This window comes from Nothobranchius furzeri, chromosome 16, assembly GCF_043380555.1.
Source record: "Nothobranchius furzeri strain GRZ-AD chromosome 16, NfurGRZ-RIMD1, whole genome shotgun sequence".
In the NCBI taxonomy this organism is placed as follows: Eukaryota; Metazoa; Chordata; class Actinopteri; order Cyprinodontiformes; family Nothobranchiidae; genus Nothobranchius; species Nothobranchius furzeri.
Genome location: NC_091756.1, coordinates 54,101,341 through 54,120,450, shown reverse-complemented (window position 1 = coordinate 54,120,450; position 19,110 = coordinate 54,101,341). Strand labels below are relative to the sequence as shown.

Genomic DNA, 19,110 nt, shown 5'->3' with positions numbered 1-19,110 from the left:
GCCAGGCTACAAACACTGAGCAGTGATAAAATTATAAGTCTTACAGACAAGACCCTCAGGGGCCCCTATAGGGTCCCTCATGGGCCCATGTCTATACAATAGGCAGACTTGAGTTGACTTGGCTTGAATGACTTGACTAGATTGGTTTGAGTGGACTTGACTTGGCTTAGCCAGGTATGAACTGGAACGGGAACAGGCTTGTCAGCTGCATGAAGGATGCAGATGATCTGGCAAAGGCTGTGGCTGCAGGGAGCTTTAATCCTGGGGACAATTGGACAGGCACAGGTGAGCATATGGTTGATTAAGTGCAGAGAGGCATGAAAACAGGCAGGAACTACAATCATGATTAAATTTGAGTTTAGATATGACGAGAAGGGCCCTTTAGTGCATGTGAGCATCCACCAGGCAGGCCCAGGCTCATCCAGGCTAGCACACAGACGGTTCCTGTAAAAATGCAGATTTATTTTTAAAAATCCGTTTCTTTTTATGTTTTTGTCTTGTAATGATGGGACTTGTAAATCTGCATCAGAGGAACTTAAACCTTTAATTAAGACTTCATGTGAAGCTGTTGAGTCAGAATCTTATGTTAAAGACTTCCGTATTATTGAGGTTCTTTGTAAAATGTTTTTTTTTCCTATTTTTACTTCACCCTGTGTCTTAATGATTTTTAGCTGTTATTTTTGGGAATTTTGTTGTATTTCCTTTTTATCTTTTATCTGTGTTCGACATGTTTATATAACGCCTGTTTAATTAACCAACATTTTTAGTGTACAGCGCCTTGTTTGGTTGTAATGACTTGTGAATGCGCTTTATAAATAAAATTGGATTGGATTGGATTGGATTGGAAGACTGACATCACACACTGTTGTGGATGCTTTAGGTCTAAACGGATTTCAGTGTTTTAACCGTTTTTATATGTATTTGTTTTATTTTACCAACTCTGCTTTATAAATAAAGTTAACCTTAGGCATGCATTTATGACAGAAACATGTTTTGGACTTATTTGGTGAATACCAAACAAGTCAGATGACACCAGGGATTGTTTTTGCTGCCACCTAGCGGCATAAAACCTCCCTTTAGTTGGAGTTTGATGGCCCATTAAAGAGTGGTCGGACCCATTTGGACCTGCAGAAGTTGGGCTCCTCACAAAAACCAGTCCAAACTTTACTGATTTCATCTGCTCAGATGTGGAACTTCAGAGGGGTTTGTTCTGGGCCGGATTTGCAGACCCCTGAGGACCGGACCATCTGTCTGTCTCGGAGCAGAGCCAGGACTGTGCTCGGTTCGGCTCTGAACGGGATGCATCATGTGAAGTGAGTGGACTCGGTTCTGTGTCCTTCCTCAGCAGCGCCGTGTGATCCGGGTGTTTCCTGTTCGGATCCTCTCGATGACACTACGTGGGCGGTGCGTCGTGGATCTGCGCCACCGCTGCTCCACCATGCAGGAGTCCGGACCGGGATGCGGAGCCGCAGGGACGTGACAGACCGTGTGGTTCCGAGGACCCTGCCAGTAGCAGGACTTCAGGTCCGGTCCGAACGGGCGTGATGATGCTGCGCGTCTGCCCCAATAGGATGGTTCTGTAGCGACAGAGCGAACAGCTTTCTCTCGAACCTGATCAGAACTGGACCAGAACCCGATCGAGCAGCTGATCTGCTGTGGATGTTAAACAGAACCATTTGGAGACAGGAGCTGGTCCCTCTGGCTGCGCGTATTTGGCACAGAACCGTTTCCAGTTTGTGGTTCTGAACCCAAAAGCGGACAGATCCGTCTAATTGGAACCTGAAGACATTTCATTAGCTGGAGAGGATGGAGTGACCCGGTCCGGAGATGCGTCTCAGCTGGGTTTATCTGCTCCAGGTAAGTTCCCAGAAGTTGGTTCTGGTTTAAATCTCATCCCAACAAGAAGCCAGAGAATAAAAATCATCCCGAGCTTTTAAAGTGGACTGCGGTTCTGGGTCCATCCTGGGTCTGTCTGCTAAAGTGATCTACCCGCTGACCCCAAACCCAGAGCAGAGTTCAGCTTGCAGACTCGAGTTCTGATACTGAGAAATCCTGTCCTGACAGAACTGCTGCATGTGTCCTAATGGGTCTAGTAAGACACCTCAGAACCTTATGCTTTGGATCTCCTGATCTCCTGGACCTGCCAGGTCCAGATGTATCACTCACTCAGGAGTTTCTGTCAACAGAAGAAAGTTCCACAGCAATAAGTCCAGCTGTTAGAACTCAGATCTAGTTAACATAAAGATCTAGAAGGTTCTGTTTGGGTAAAATGAAGGATCTGGTTCTGATGTGAATGAGCTTGGTTCTTAGGTGAAGGTCGTCTTTAACCTGAAACCTGATGTTTTCCTAGAGAACAAAAAGAAATGTTTTGGATACCGGAGCTAAGCGACCACACCTGATGCTATAGGAGGATAAAGAACCTGCAGAACCCGATCTTGTGGGAGTCTCGGTGGGACCAGAGGCTCTCGGTCTGAGAACATCTTACAGATTCTGGTCCAGATGCTGGTTCTGGCTCAGGTCCTAATGCTTGTTATGGTTCTGGTTCGTGTTCTGGTCTGGACTAACAACAGCGGGGTATGGTGGAGACAAATCACTAGACTTGAACATCAAGATGTTGGTTACACCTTGAAGGTTCTTGATTAATATGTGGCGTTCCTGTGTGGACTGGAGCATAACAATCTGGAGGTCACGGTGATTGGGCTCAAAGGTCACATGACCAGTACCTTCCTGAGGTCAGGATGAAGCTTTGGCTGCACGCAGTGTAACTTAAAACCGATTCTCAATTAGAAACCAACTGTAGGATAATTAAAGTGTGTGTAGATCACATTGACATATAAATACTGGACAATTCATTTCCATAGGCTCCAATAACACGTTTTTGAGGCTAAATGGGAGGTGGCCACCACCGCCATTTTGACCGTGTCACAGGTTCCGTCAAGCCCAGACAATTCCACAAAAGGGAAGAGAGGTGGAGCTGAGGGTGGGGCTGTAAGGCTGGGATCAACTGACGACACCCGGTCGAACTAGCTACAAGCTAACCTGAAGCTAACCCAAAGCTAAGGCGGAGGTGGGAGCTAAGCTAACGGAGGTAGCAACCTAGCCACAACCGGAGTTAACTGTGCACAACACCAGAGCTTCTGAGTCAGAGATACGCCGGGCTGCCCGCTGGGTAAAACTGGGTGGAACACAGAGGTCTCCCGAAAGCTCCACAAGCCGGCAGACGCACAGCAGGAAAAGCGACGCTGCGATCTGAGATACGCCGAGCTGCCGCTGGGGAGAACCGGGTGGAAAGGTTTCCATCCCAGAGCTCCACAAGCCGGCAGCCCGCGCAGCAGACAGAAGCCGCGATCAGACAGAGATGCGCCGAGCTGCGAGGAGACGAGAACGGGTGGAAAACATCGGTCTCCCGAGAGCTCCACAAGCCGATAGTCGGAACCCAGCTCCACCAACATGTTATATTTCAACCCATTTTCTAAAGTGCAGCATTTTACCCTATTACATTTAAATTTCATGGTTAAACAGTACATGTTAAAATCTAAGCTCAGCTCGGCAGTGACCTAAAATACATAAATATAATTTTACTTACCGTAAAAAATGAAATGGAGACTCCTTGGACGCTCTATTAGTGCAATTAATGCCACAGCAAGTCATTTTGTCCAACAATTGCACAAAAAATATCCAAACAAGAATACACAAACACAGAGACTCAAAATCCCGGAGCAGTTTCCAAGCCAGACCGAGGCTCTTTCCATGGAGCTAGCTCTGTGGTCACGTGTGTCGGATGCTCATTAATTATACAGAATTTTAGGCTTTTAATACACTTAAACAGAAGACTGAGAAAAAAATCCCCCCCCCCCCCCCCGAGTTGTCATGAGTGTAAACTAGCTAATTTAAACCAAAAACATGTTTTGGTACCAGGCTGTAAACATGTTTATTTCTGCTGTGAAATTGGTATTTTTAACATGGGAGTCAATGAGGATTTGCTCTCTTCTGACACCAGCCCCCAGTGGATGAGGGTGGAACTGCAATTTTTGGTACTTCCGGGTTGGGCTCAATTTTTGAGCCGCATTGTGGAGGCTTGGTAGATCAGCTGATAACCACTCTTGTTACATCAGAACATTTTGGGTTTGGTTCTGATCTCAGGTTAGGGCACAGCTCTGACCTGCCCACACTGATTTTTACTGATTTTTAGCTGATCCTGATTGACCTTAAAGAACCACAATTAACAGAAAATGATTATGTGTAAGAGCTCTGAGTAGACCTGTCCTCGTGCAGGATCAATGCTGGTGTGAATGTGAGTTCTGGACCAAAAGCATTAAAACCTGATCACAGATTTAGCCCATCGTTGTGAAAATTGGTCCATCAGCAGCTGATTTATTTGGTGCATCTCTACAGTTTTGTTACAGCTTGTTGACCCACATACGGTCATTAGACCAGTGCTCATCTGTGATTTTGCTCCTTCTATTGTTTCAGTTCATCTGAGTCGTGTGTAAACCTAAACGACCCCACCAGGCTGCACCTGCAGGAGACATTCTCCAGGTTTTGGTTGAATTAGTAGCTGACTCTGTGTTTGTTGAAGCTGTGAATGAGCGGTGTGTACATTTTACATGGGGGGGGGGCAAGGATGTGCAAAAGGGCCGTGGAAGGTGGCAATGCTACACCTTCTCACTGAAAGATATGAAATTCTTAAAAAATATTTACTGTCATTATTTCTAGTAAGCAAAGATAATTTTCAGGCATTAATGAGAAAAACAAATGCCCCCCAAATAAACACAGATAAATGGAAATATATAAATAGTAAAATTTTAAGGACATACATTTTAAAGACAGAAAGGGAAAGGGCAGCTGGTGGTGGGGAGGCTCTACAGCAGGGGGGGCCCATAGATCCACCCCATAGATCCACCTCTGCTGTGAATATATTGTGACAGTTATAATAAATAATAAAATATGTAAATAAATAATTTATAGTATCGTACTCACAGATGTAAAAAGATCTGGGTTGGTTGAATCGACCCAAGAGTGAGAACTTGAGACTCAAGAGGAAGCAGAGAAATCTTGAAACCATTTGGAGACATTTTGGAGAGTCTGTCGTTGCTAGGTAGTCTCCAGCAGTCTCGGCCCAGTCAGGTTCTGGTTCTGCCAGAACTCCCATCTGCTTCACTGGCTGTCAGCTACCTTGTATCATTTCAGTTTTACAATGAGTCAGAAAAAAACACTCATAAAACTAACATACCTAAAATAAAAATGTATCATAGATTATATTTAAAATATACTATATCAATACGCCCAATGCCTTGAATTCATGAAGGAGTCCAAGCATGAATGCATAAGAATATATCTTAAATCTCTAATGTGTGTGAGCAGGTTATTAAACACTCTTTTAATTGTTTCTTTTTCCAACATTCTTATAAATCCACTCTGCTTCGATAGTTTTTAAGGATTTTTTACAGGACAAGAAATAAACTGGAGCTCAGGTGTCCCACTTACCTGAGCTCATTCTGAACTCAAATGTTCCATTCATTATTAAAATAGCTGCTTTATTAAACCGATTGTGCAAACAGACCTGAATATGTGCAGAAGTCTGAATTTAAAATAACTAATATAACTCTGGACTGAAGGTAGTATTAAAGGTTGAATATGGAACAGTTTAATAAAAAGCTATATATTTTTTTAAAGTAATACCTCCACGGGGCGATTAGAGGTGTGCAGAATGAAGGATACAATATTTCCTTGAAATGTATATTTTAATAAAAAAAATAATGAAACTTTTTTTCGGGCACCAATAGAGGGCAACATTACGGGTTGCCAAATATGGTAAACAGTCCGCTCAGCACAGCTAGGCTGGCACTGTGGAACATGGCGGACTCAACAAATCAACAGCTGCTTCGAAGCTCAGAAGATGCTCTAACGTTGCCACGGTAAGGGAAATGTTGGCCCAATGTGCAGGAACCCAGACCGACTCGAGGAGATGAGGTGTGTAAAAAAACAAAGTCTTTATTTTGAGAAAAGTTCAAACTAAATCCAAAAAGTTCAAAACCAAGGGAGCCAACTAGAACTATACATCACTCACAGGAGGAAAAACTCAAAAGCTGGAAACTAAAAACACTGGGAACTGGAAATCAGGAGGCTACAAACACACTGACAATGAACCGACAAACACAGAGGACAAGACCGGGCTTCTTCTTTTTCTTCTTTGTGTAACACATTCCTATGGAATCCCACGCCTTATGGCTAATTAAGAACTGTAATCTATTTCATTACATTTGAAAAAGGCAGGCTGGACGCCACAAAAGGTGTATTGCTGCCACAACAACCAACACAGCCTAAGCAGCGCCTCCTGTCGTGCTCAACAAAACAAACGTACAACCCCACCCCAATGCACACATAGCCGCCATCAAAAAAATAAATAAATAAATAAAAATAAATAAACACCACCACCAGCACTCACCCCCAGTGAACACACACACACACACACACACACACACACACACACATCACAACCATCACCCACACTCTTCACCAAGGACGTCCCATTACCAGCAGCAGACCCAGACCCCCCAACCCCATGTGAACACGCAGTCCCCCAAACTTCCTCAGGGGACACGTCACCAAACCCCTAAAATGTCTGTGCAGCAACAGTCACCTCGCGTGCAGCATCCGACTTGTTGGTCGCCACATGCTTCACTCTCCACAGGGCCTCTGCCAGAAAGGCCAAAAACTTCCTCTTATCCCTCACCACCATCACTCCCGCCCCCTCTTCCACACCACCAGCCGATCAAGGCCCCTAACCCAACACACCACCCCTCTTAACCCCCATACGACGCACTGCCTCCGCATAAGACACCTAATGCTCCGCCTGAAACCTTTCCACCTCCACCGCTGACCTATACGCCACACAACCCCTAAATGCAGCCTGATGGGCCCCACCACAATTACAGCAGTGGAACGGCTAATCACAGTTCTTGCCCTCATGGGTACCCCCGCACCGCCGACATCTCACACCCACCACACAGACACCAGCCACACACCCAAAGCCCTGACACCTGAAGCACCTCAGAGGAGGCTCCTCAAACGCCCTGACCGAGAAGCTGAGAAAGCCCAACATGACACGGGCTGGCAGCTCCTCCGCATCAAATGTAATTAACAGTGGAGTGGATCCACGAGCATCAAAACCCAGTTGCCGAACAGCCACCACCGCCGCCCCACTCGGAGGAAAACACATCAGAAACAGAAACCTCATTCGACACGACGTATACCACCCCCTTAACCAAAGCACCCGAACGCGACTCAGAAACATCCACTTCCACCCCATAAATGTTTCAAGCCGCTGCGCTTTGAGGCACTGGGCCCTCGTCCGACGAACCACCATCAACATACCGGGAAACATGACAGTAGCATCTATCACATCCCCAATCACCATACTGATCTCCCTGGACACCGCAAACGGGTTGGACAATGCAAAACGCGCACCAGCCACCGCCCTGATGCGGACCACAAAGCTGCCCTCCGCCAGCCTCTGCTGCTTCGCCTGCGCGTCCCAATAGCCGTCCGAGGCATCACGTGCAAGCACGGTCTCTCTTACCCGACCCCGCAAAAGAATCGGCCGCCCTGGCCTTTTCAGCTCCCTTCTTCCCCATTCACCAACGCAAACGTGTCCGACTCAGAGCAAAGGTGAGCTGCCGTCTTACTGGGCCTGTACAGGCCATCGGCCGACCACCCAACCTGCCCGTCAAGTCACACACAGCTACCTCGGCAATCCTACCACAACTCCTGCCAGCCCAAGACCTGGCTTTAATACACAGGGCTGGGTGATTAAGGGAATTTGGAATAATAAACTGAGAGCAGAACCGGGGGGGGGGGAACCAGGCCTACAACCTGTAAAGCAAAAGTTACTGAACCTAAATCAACCTAAACACTATAGAAATAAGGACACAGGGGACACAAAATAGTTATAGAACAAAATACACTGAAAGGCGGGGGGATAATAATACCTAATCAAAGTAAATGACACAACAAGGACGGGAACCATGAGGGGACACAGGAGATGAGGACCAGTGTTGGGAGTAACGCGGTACAAAAGTAATTAATTACTGTAATGCGTTGCTTTTTGCTGTAATGTGGTAATGTAAGGCATTACAGGGAAAGAAAATGGTAATATTTACTCGGTACAATTGTCAGTAACGCAGTAATTACAATGCATTTTTAAACCCAGAATCAAGATGTGGGTTTCTTAAAAATTACAATTGTGGAAAGCCCAAAATAAAGATCCGGTATCTACATATATTACGTCATTTATGGACTCAGCTTTGCGGGCATTCTATGAGCAGAGAGGACGCAGCGGTGACGGCTCAAATACTCCAGCCGCGTCCTGCGCGCGGCCGCTGTTATATTCACAAAATCGCTCCACCAAAACAAAGTCATTCACTTGCGATCGTTCATATCAGCCCATATTCTCTGTACTTTCTGTACTTTTCTGACATGCTTTGCCTCAGCTGAGTTCATAATCTGTGCCCTCGCCCGGTGATTTCAACTCATTGCTGCTTGAGCCAGGGGCGGATTTAGGACTGAAGAAGATCCGGGGCTTAACACACACGCGCGCGCACACACATGCACGCGCACACACACGCATGCGCGCACACACGTGACACGCACTAGTCAACATCATATATATTTGTCTTGTACCACATAATGTTTAATCTGAAGCTACATATTCAGCATATTCAGGGCAGAGTATTGTTCCTGTTAGTGTTTAGTGTGAGATGATAGTGAATATTCCCTTTCTTTCTCCAACAACTTTACCTGATAGTAAGCTAACTTTAGGCAAACCAGCAGCACAACAAATATTTTCAAATAAGACTCACAAACCTGAGTCAACACCAGTCTCATCAGAGCTGGGGTTCTGTCGTTGTACTTTTGGTCTAAAAAAACGTCCTTATATCCATCTTCACTCATGCGTTTCAGACAGAGACTGCAGAAGCCAGCTGCTGAAGGGCTTCTCTTCAGTCTCAGGTAAACTGTATACTGACTAAGTAGCCTAGTGGTAGAGTGTCTGCCCTGAGATCAGGAGATCAGGGGTTCGACTCCTGGTCGGGTCATACCAAAGATTTTGAGAAAAATGGGACCCAATGCCTCCCTGCTTGACACTCAGCATTGGATTGGGGTTGGATTGGGGGGTTAAACCACCAAATAGTTCCCGAGCGCGGCGTGTCTGCAACTCAGGGGATGGGTCAAAATCGGGGAATAAATTTCACCACACACCTGTGTGTGTGACGACTAAATGGGACTTTACAAACTACTGCCAGCTGCGCCCTCTCTGTGTGACTTTGGTACTGCATGTTACTTCCGCGATTTAGATCCGGGGCTTATCATGAAAGATCCGGGGCTTCAGCCCAAGTAGCCGGGCCTAACGCCGCCCCTGGCTTGAGCGCAGCGCATATTAAGCTTTTTTTGCATTCGGTAGATCCCTTTGGCTGATTAGTTAGAAAGTAGGAAATCTAGGAAACAGTTTTTCTGGAAGACGGAGAAAACATGCAGCATGCAGGAAGGTTAGAGAGAGAAAGGGCAGGAAATTATTCAAATAAAATAAAAAAATAAAAACAAAGTGCTTGAAAAGAAGAAAAGTAGGTAGATTTATCCACAATACACATTTTTACCAGTGAAAAGCAATAATATATAAGCATTTAATATTTATACATGTGATAGAATCAGATCACCCCAGAAGTCAGTCCCACATCCAGGGCCGTATCAAGGCATTTGGGGACCAAAGCAAAATAGGCTTGGAGCCCCCACCACCTCACTCCCTGCTCAGTTAATATAAGATGGCAGAGTGCTGAGAGTACAGATTGTTGTTGCTTTTATTTAATAAACAATCATTTTAAAGCACTGTTATTATATCTGACTGTTTTTAACAGCAATCCTAGCTCAGACAGCGCATCACCTTCCTCTGGATGTGACATGAGTTCACTGAGCATCACATGACCTAATTCATATTGAAATTGTTTTGGTGAAAGTAACTTAAAGTAATGCAAAAGTAGTGTAATGCCTTATATTTTAAAATCAGTAATATTGTAATGTAATCAATTACATTAAAACGAGGGTAACAAGTAATAAATAATGCATTACAGTTTTGAAGTAACTTGCCCAACACTGATGAGGACACGGAACGTGACAAACAAATACTGTTGTAAAATGTACGTATTAGTAGAAATTACTCTTACCACGATTCGTCACTGGACACTGTGCTGGCTGGTCACTTCTTATATTGGCAGCGAATCTGACATCCCGACGGCTGGAAACCTCGTTCTATTGTTGCAACTACAACCTCCGCACACTAGATGTCGCCTTGATGTTCATGTTCCGTATTCCACCTTTAAAGGTTAAAATGGATCTGACTCGTGAGCATTTCTCTAGAGGAAAAAGTGTGTGTGTGCGTGTGTGTGTGTGTGTGTGTGTGTGTGTGTGTGTGTGTGTGTGTGTGTGTGTGTGTGTGTGTGTGTGTGTGTGTGCATTTAGTAGGTGAACTACACCTTTAACCTGCATCTCTCTGTACACCAGCTCAGCGTTGTAATCATGCTGACACTAACACATGTCCGACTGGGTCTCATTCTGCAGCACTTCCAGGTCACAGGATCCAAGACATCCCAGAGAACAAAACTCAGCTGTGAACAGATCCAGACTGCTGCAGCTCTTTGATTTCAGGCCTGACGTGGAACACGGGAGGAAACGAGTCAAAAATAGAATTATAATGAATATAAAATGTGGATTCTCTGAGACGCCAGCTCATGTGCCACCTCCGTTGCGTCTTCCTCTGAATACGATCAGAACAAGAATAAATCAAGGCTGGAAAACACAGAAGAGAACTGCAAGGGGGGGGGGGGGGGGGGGGTAGACAGACTAAAACACATAAAATACTTTAATGAGACCAAATATGCTTTAAATGCATGTAAACAGGGAAAAGATCTGGATCAGCAGATCTGGACCGGGGTGTATTTTAATGACCTCAGGCTGCAGATTGAGTATTTGAACTTTCCCACTTGAGAAGGCTTTTCCTCCTCTACGCTTCACTGCCTCTTTATGGAGTCTTCCTTGGGTGGAAGTGTGCAAAACCCAAAGTGTGTGGCATGAAAGCCGACAGATAGGCTTGACTGTAGCCGTGTGGTTGTCTGCTCACATCAAACATATACATCTGAGTTGTTTTTGTTTTCTTTTAAACCAATTCTCCAATGAAGGGAATGACCTGAGTTTTGCTGTTCTGATGCAGAGAATAAATAAAAATAGAAAATAGAACAAAGAAAATGTAATGCTCAACCTGTCTTCAGAAGCCTTTTCTAAGATTCACCTAAAGATTCAGTCGTTTTGAGCAAATGAAAATACAAATAAACAGATTTTCATCGCATTTACTGATCAGCTTTATTGGATTCAAAATAATAAAGGAACATTTCCTCCATTCATAAGTGTGTTTCTGTGTAAAAGGTCTTAAAATTCCCATCTGACCCATTCATCAGGCTGAATGGCCTCTGTTCAGAGAAATAAGACCAGTTTCCACTGGCGGAACTTCAGGGTTGTTTTACCAGACCTTTGCAGTGTGCACACGTCTCCATTTCACAGAGCCAGCCCCAAAGGACCATTTCTGTGAAATTTCAGGAACCAACAGAGTACCTGGGTTTTGTACTTAGAAAGGCCCAGTAGAGTCGCTGGGCGGGACTTGTGGTTAACACATGCTGATTGGTTGTAACCCATATCAACGGATGTCACCAAGATGACCAGTATTACAGTAGTGACACTGGAAGAATTGCTGGAAAAGCAAAACGGAACAAAAGGAAAATAATCAGTGTTGACCCTGCTATAAAATCGCCATTTCTAAACTCCCAATGCTGAAAAATGTGATGGATATCCTCCACAACACAGTCATTTTTGCCCCTTTGTGGTTTCACAGAGTATGTGATCACGGAACACCGAACGCCGCTTTGTGCATCTCTCGGCTGCTCTCCCGGTCCTCTGAACGGATTAAATTACAGCATACCTTCACAGAATGAACTTATTAATGTCCATGGATGCCTTTTGTTGCTGATCAGTGACATTACTCCTTGAGGCAGTCACTATATGCTGATGTCTTAACAAAATCCTGGAAGGGCTGAATTTGTATGCAGACAGCTGAAAGGACCCAGCCTTTGTATCTCCCGTTCACTTTTCCCCTCCCGGACGTTTCCTGGAACTCCGATAGTGGAAACACAGCTGTAGCATTTCAGGACTGATGAGCTAATGGCTAGTCCGAGTGTAGCCCAAACCAAGGTGATAGGTTTGTTTTTTGTTGTTGTTTTTCTGGGGGGGGGGGGGGGGGGGGGGGGTTGCACATAGTTTTTAATGGCACGATTAATTCTGCGGAAATATGAAGAACATCTTCTTGGACTCAACCTCACAAAGAAGAGCTGCATTTAGGTGCTGTTGCTTGTAAGTAACCATATAGCCACAAACAAACCACAGACATCTTTGTAAATATCCAGAGATTTTCATGTAAAATACCACAGAATTCCACATGGACTTTTTTTTTTTTGTTTAATTTCTTGTCAGATATTCTTGTTTCTAGCATGTTTTGCTGCAAGTAAAATGTTATGGTAAATGAGTAGATTTTCAGGATTTTCAGCCAAGTGGGTAGGCGGGGCTTTTAGCCGCACATCTCAAGTGCTCATGAAAATCAACATGGATGCTCCAGTAAACAGGATATCATGGCTTGACTATTCAATAATGGAAGGAGGAGAAGAGACAGCCTTCTTTACATATACGCAGCCCGACTAAAAATAAAGTCGCCACCAAAGAAAAAGGTCACACTAATATTTCATTAAACCACCTTTAGCTTTCGTTACAGCACACATTTGCTGTGGTGTTGTTTTCACAAGCTTCTGCAATGTCAGCAGATTTATTTCCATCCAGTGTTGCATTATTTTGTCAACAAGATCTTGCACTGATGATGGTAGAGTCTGACCGCTGCACAAAGCCTTCTCCAGTACATCCCATAGATTCTCAACGGGGTTAAGGTCTGGACTCTGTGGTGACCAATCCATGTGTGAAAATGACGTCTCATGCTCCCTGAACCACTCTATCACTATCTGAGCCCGATGAATCCAGGCATTGCCATCGTGGAGTATGCCCGTGCCATCAGGGAAGATGGAATAACCTGGTCATTCAGTATATTCAGGCAGTCAGCTGACCTCATCCTCTTGCTGAACCTAGACCTGACCAACTGCAGCAACCCCAGATCATAACACTGCCCCCACAGGCTTTTAAAGTAGGCACTCGGCAGGATGGGTGCATCACTTCATCTGTCGCTCTTCTTACCCTGATGAACCATCACTCTGGAACAGGGTACTGCAACCTCCTTCGGTGTTTTCCTGCTTGATGCATGCCAATGATCTGAACCCTCTGAAACAGACTAACATCTTTTCCACAACCACCAGATGTGTCTTCCCACATGGTTGTTTAAGAAATGAGAAGCAGCTCATGGCACCAGTTGGGGTTAAATAACTTGTTGCCAGCTGAAAGATAATCGCCCATGCAGTAATTACCCAGTAGGAGGCTCCTACATTGTTGCTTTGTTAAACTAAGGTGGTGACTTGTTTTTGGGCTGGCCGTGTATGTTAATAGTTGCAATGACGCTAATGCAGGCTAATTTTCTTGTCATCATTAGGACACCGGGAATGTGACAGATGCTCCTAGCTTGCTGTTCCAGGTAGAACTCTGGTTCTGTGGAAACTCATCCAGCTTTATCCCAGATGGTCTCTCTCCTCCTTAACCAGGACAAAGCATCTGTTTTCCACAGCAGAAACATGGACTCATGTGACCCGGAACCTGTCTCTCTTCATCGGAGCCTGAGTCCAGAGAGTCCTGAGAACTTAATAGAACTTAGCAGCTTCTAAATGTGGAGCAGAAGTCCAGCTTCCCCCTTTTATAACCCTCTCTCAGGTTACAGTAGTGGAGGCAATGCTGAGTGACAATAGTTTTCCAAGGTTCTCCTGAGCTCATGTGTCTATATTAATCACAGAGGCATGATGGGTTCTTACGCGGTACCACCTGAGGGTTTGAAAGTCATCCAACTGTGGATCCTTGTTTGGGCCTTTCTGCACCAAGATTCCCACAAATATCTACATCACATTCAGGACCCCATATCGGGAACTCTTTATTGAAGTCTTCTTTTTTTTCTGATGGTTTCACATTTTATTTTGAAAACGCTGTCTGGAAATAGGTTTTAAACTCCATTCTCAGCCATCTGTAGGGGTTGTCAGTTTTTCTCCTTTCAAAATAAAGAAAGGAGGACAAAGCTATGTTTACCGTCAGTGAGTGTGAGATTGCTGTGTCTCCTGCAAGCTAATGCTGCAGCGCAGACAATTGTAATTTAACTACAGCCGGCAAAAAGCTTGCATTGTTTAAAAAAACAAAATCATTAACATGAATGACCCAGAATTATTTCATGTACCCCTAAGAAGCCACGGCATCTTTTTGTTTTATTCTGATATTGGGTAAAGAAGGCTAGAGGCTAACGAAGAGCTAATAATGGTAAATGTGAATAAGAAGCAAATAGTCGGCTATAAAAATATCTCAAGATACTTTTTCAATTACCAGCAACTCAATATTACAGTGAAATGTATGCGTGAAGTGAATAATGAGTCAAACGTGGTGTTTTACTTCCTTTAATGGGTTGTTTAGAGCTACACAGTAAGCTAACAGCAAGATGACAAATGACCACACTTCCTGTAGGAGAAGAAAAGGAAGAAACAATCTTTTTATAGTGCCTTTCAAAATAAAAATCATTAAGCGGTTACCAAGAACAGAAATTTTAAAAAATAATCTTTAAAACTATCATAAAATTAGGAAAAACAAAAATTGTCATTGAAAAATATGAGGAAATAAAAAGAGGAAATTTATTTAAAAAAAAAAAAGGGGGGGGGGGGTAATCAGTGTATCCCGGGAAAGGTGGAGTTGGTGGAAAGAGCTGAATAAGGAGAGGGTGGTGATGAACAGATACATTTTCAGCTACTTTTTAAAGGAGACCACTGAGTCCACTGATGTCAGGCTCAGGAGGAGAGAGATCCAGAGTCTGGGAGCCACAGCAGCAAATGATCTGTCACCTTTGGTCTTCAGCCTGGTGCTGCACAACCAGTAGGCTTTGGTCACTGGACCTCAGGGACCTGCTGGGGGTGAAAGGAATGAGAAGATCACCAATGTAAGATGGTGCTTGTCCATATAAGGCCATAAAGACCAGAACCAGGATCTTGAAATGAACCCTGAAGTTGACTGGCAGAATTCAAACGAGCCATTTTATATAGATACACAAATTAGAGATGCACCTTAATTAAAATTTCTGGCCAACACCAAAAATCAAAAAAGACAAAACCAAGGCCAAAATCAAAAATTGCCAGAACAAATGATTGTCAATATTAGAACCACAGCATTTATGGCTATGATGTGTACTAATGTCACTAAAATCAAAGGATTGCAATAAATCATTTAAACAAATCATGAAAATATTTATTCAGCACTGACATAACAGCAATGCACACTATGAATTAAAATTCAAAATTAAATGTTTCACTTAACCCCACTCATGTGTACATTAAATAATAATTAATTATAAATGAATAAAAATAAATAATAAGCATACAGACATAAAACTGAAAGGCCAGCTGAGAAAGACTGTACAATTATAAATGTTCAGATAAATGCAAAGTGTCAAGCACCTTTCAAATGTTCTAGGTAGGACTACTACTGCTGTGTCTGTTCCTCTTCTCATCGAGGACGTGAGCTGCAGCACTGGTCTCTCAGTGCTTGTGTGGACAACATGGATTTGGAGAGTAGCAGCAAGGACAAAGTGTTTCTGTGTGCGTGTTGCAGCTCCGCTACCTCTGTTCACTGATCGTCAAATGCCCAAATTCTGTGCTGTCTACGGCTGTTACAATCACTTTAATTAGGACACAGACAAACTTTTTTTGTCCTGAATGCAGTGTGCCACAAAAGACTCATTAAAAATAACTTATTGAAAGATGACGTGGATCAGTATCTCCAGCTAAAAATAGGAGGTGCTGAGATGGACAGTGCTAAACTTCGCAGCAATCACGTCACAGGTAAGGGTTTATCACATTTTAATGACAGTTTTTGAATTAGAAACACACCCATAAACATGGCAGGTAAACAGTTTGATACTGTTTTCATGTGTCCTAACTTAATTGTCCCACAAATAGCTTTCAGAGTTCTAATGTTGTTAGCGGTTAGCTTATGTGGCATATACACCTTATTGAAATCAAACAAATGTACCAGAAATTTAGATTTCTGGATATTAAAAATAGCGCAATGCTATTGTCTCCCTAATGTCACCTTTGTTTTGTTGCAAAGTGGGGCCATTGCTTTTTTTTTAAACAGGCAAATGGCTTACTTGTCCACATAAATGTAGCAAACTGAATCAGTTTAGCACACGTTGTGTTTACCACTAGGGGGCAGCCTAGGACAGCAAGTAAGTAAGTCAGTGAGAGAGAAGAAGAAGTGGGTGAGGGAGGGGAGATGGATGCCTGATTCTGCTACATGTGATGAAGGTTAAAATAAAGCTTTAAAAAAAGAGGAATTCTTGCCTACTCGAGATATTTTCTGATAACAGTACATTCTTAAACACTCAAGCATGCTCTGTGAATTACATCTGTACGTAGGTGGATGTCTACGCTATTGGCTAATGCTGAGTAAGGGTCACTTCAAATTGCATGGGTTATGCGGGTCAGGGGTGGGATTAGCAAAAAATTAGACAAATTGCCTACACATACAGTACAGGATAAGACTATCACTATTATGGATTTCTAAAAAAAATCATACATCTCTGAAAGTGGCAGAACTCTGTTATCGTAGCTTTAAAGTTATTGGTTTTTTGCTTTCTTCTTTCTTTTACTGTGATTTGCTGAGTTCATTTTCATGCTTCCAGATGTTTCTTAGTTTCTAGACCAGCTTAAGTTAGGATTACAGGCAGTGTAATGAATCAAAATGTAAAATATTGAAAAAACCCAAAGGATCTAAGAATTGAAAAATAAAATAAAACGTAATTTGGATTAACACAACAGTTTGCGGGATTAATCGCCTATAACTGTTATCGACTTAGTCATCACAGAACTTCAGGAACCCACAGCATGACCATCTCAAGTCACCCAAGTCTGCAGGTGCTGTCAGAGTGATCAGGGTCAGCTAGTAGTGGTACAGGGCAAAATTCAACCCCCCTTTGGTAGGTGAGTCATCCACCTCAGGGCTAGAGATCACTGGCGCAAATTGTAGTGGTGTAGGATCAGTGATGCCATCAGCCCCCCTTTCGGCAGGTGGCGTCCCCACCGCAGGGTGCAGAGTCTCTGGTGGAGCGCCACTGCAACCGTCATCTCCCCCTAGGGTAGGTGGTGTCCCCACCGCAGGGTGAAGTGATTCTGGTGCAGAGACGACGCAGACTCTGTGGTTGTCACTGACCTTAGAGCTACTAGATCGACTGGTCACTATGGCGGCGCCGTTGTAGTCAACAACACCTAAGGAGGGAATGAGGTCCTCGTGGAGAACCACGGGCAGCGGTTGAGTCAACTGGGTCCACAGACTCCATTCACCGAATGAAATGACAGGTTTAAAGAAATAAAGCAGGTCCTCCCCCAACAGGAAAGGAAAAGCTTCGATGTCAGACAAAAACACTGGGTGACTCGTAGACAAGCTACCCACTGAAATTTTAAGGAACACCACAGACGACAAGGTCATTTGGCCTGGAGAGTCAGGACTGATGTCCACGGTGCAGGGTGTGAGCTTTAAGACATGACCCTGTCCAGCCGGAGTCAAGTGGACTCACTCCCAAAGAGAACGGGACATGATGGTGAAGTCTGAACCAGAGTCCAAGATACCCTCACAGTCAAGCGACCCCTCAAGGGTCACCGGAATGTGAGGTTTCTCATTAGGACCCTCACGGACGATATCACAGAGAAACCTTAGTGGAGGTTCGTCCGGCAAGTAAGGATTACCGGATTTGGTGGCAGGTGCTTTGCATGCTAGAGGGCAAGCGCTAACGGAAGCGACCACACCAGACCTTGCTGAGGTCACAGGTGTCACTGGACGCACCGTTGTGGCATGTTTCATCTCTGTATGACCCGCCGCTATGACTGAGTCACGCGCAGGTTCAGGAGGTGCAGGAGGGTGTGTACACTCCTCTGCCAACGAGACGGACAGAACCGTTTTATATGTCACCGGGTCTTTCTCCCGGGTATGTAAGAACAATATTCCTTTCAAATTCATTGATTGAAGCACAGGTTATTCAAACATTTGGTTTAAACATCTTGTTCATTCATCACATATGATTATTTAACTTATAAGTTGTAAAGCCTTGTAGGATTCGTGTTGATTCGCTTTTATTCAGAGTGAGGTATCCAGCAGTCTGGATTTTTACGCAGAGAGAGAATGGCTTTTGTGGGAGACCTTGGCAGTTTATTTATGTCTGTGTTGAAGACCAATAAGTGAGCAAAAGGTTGATCTGTGTGTCTGGATCCTCCAGCTGGTGTAACATGGACTTTGCAGCTCTGGCGTGTATGAAAGGTTACTGTGTCAATTCGATGGTGAAAATTGTCCCTTTTGATTCATTACAACAGAAAAACAGAAACAACAGCTTTATCTCACAAGATCAGCCCCGACCTAACCTCCAGCTGCTGACTGGACATAGACAACCAAGCCACACACACACACACACACACACACACACACACACACACACACACACACACACACACACACACTCACTCACCCCGTTGGGACTCGTGATGAATATTTTGGAGGAGATCCAACCCCCCCAGCTGGGGTCCCGTCTGGCCCGGTGGTCCTTTTCCAGATTTCCTTGTATTTTCTTTAAGAGGATGCTGGTTTCTCCGGGGCTGATCTAGGAAAACTCCAGTGGGAAAAAAAAGTCCTGTTTAGTGTTTCCGCTGACCTTTCCTCAGTTATTTGACCTGATCTGAATTTTAGGGTTTAGAATACAGGATTTGTGATTTTTATTAATGTTTTTCCAGGAAGTATCTGAGATAAATGTTTCCTGTATTTATGATTTCAGCGTTTCCACTCAGGTGT

The 19,110-nt window shown here is 44.1% G+C and overlaps 1 protein-coding gene across 1 annotated transcript in view; it reads left to right on the top strand.

The window, feature by feature from the left end:
- The first annotated feature begins 1,648 nt into the window (after positions 1-1,648).
- Positions 1,649-19,110, top strand: part of LOC107387289 (corticotropin-releasing factor receptor 1) — a 112,642-nt gene continuing 95,180 nt past the window's right edge. Inside the window, exon 1 of the mRNA XM_015962179.3 lies at positions 1,649-1,857. Coding sequence (XP_015817665.1) covers positions 1,828-1,857 — 30 coding nt within the window. The 5' untranslated portion in view covers positions 1,649-1,827. The remainder of the gene's footprint in view (positions 1,858-19,110) is intronic.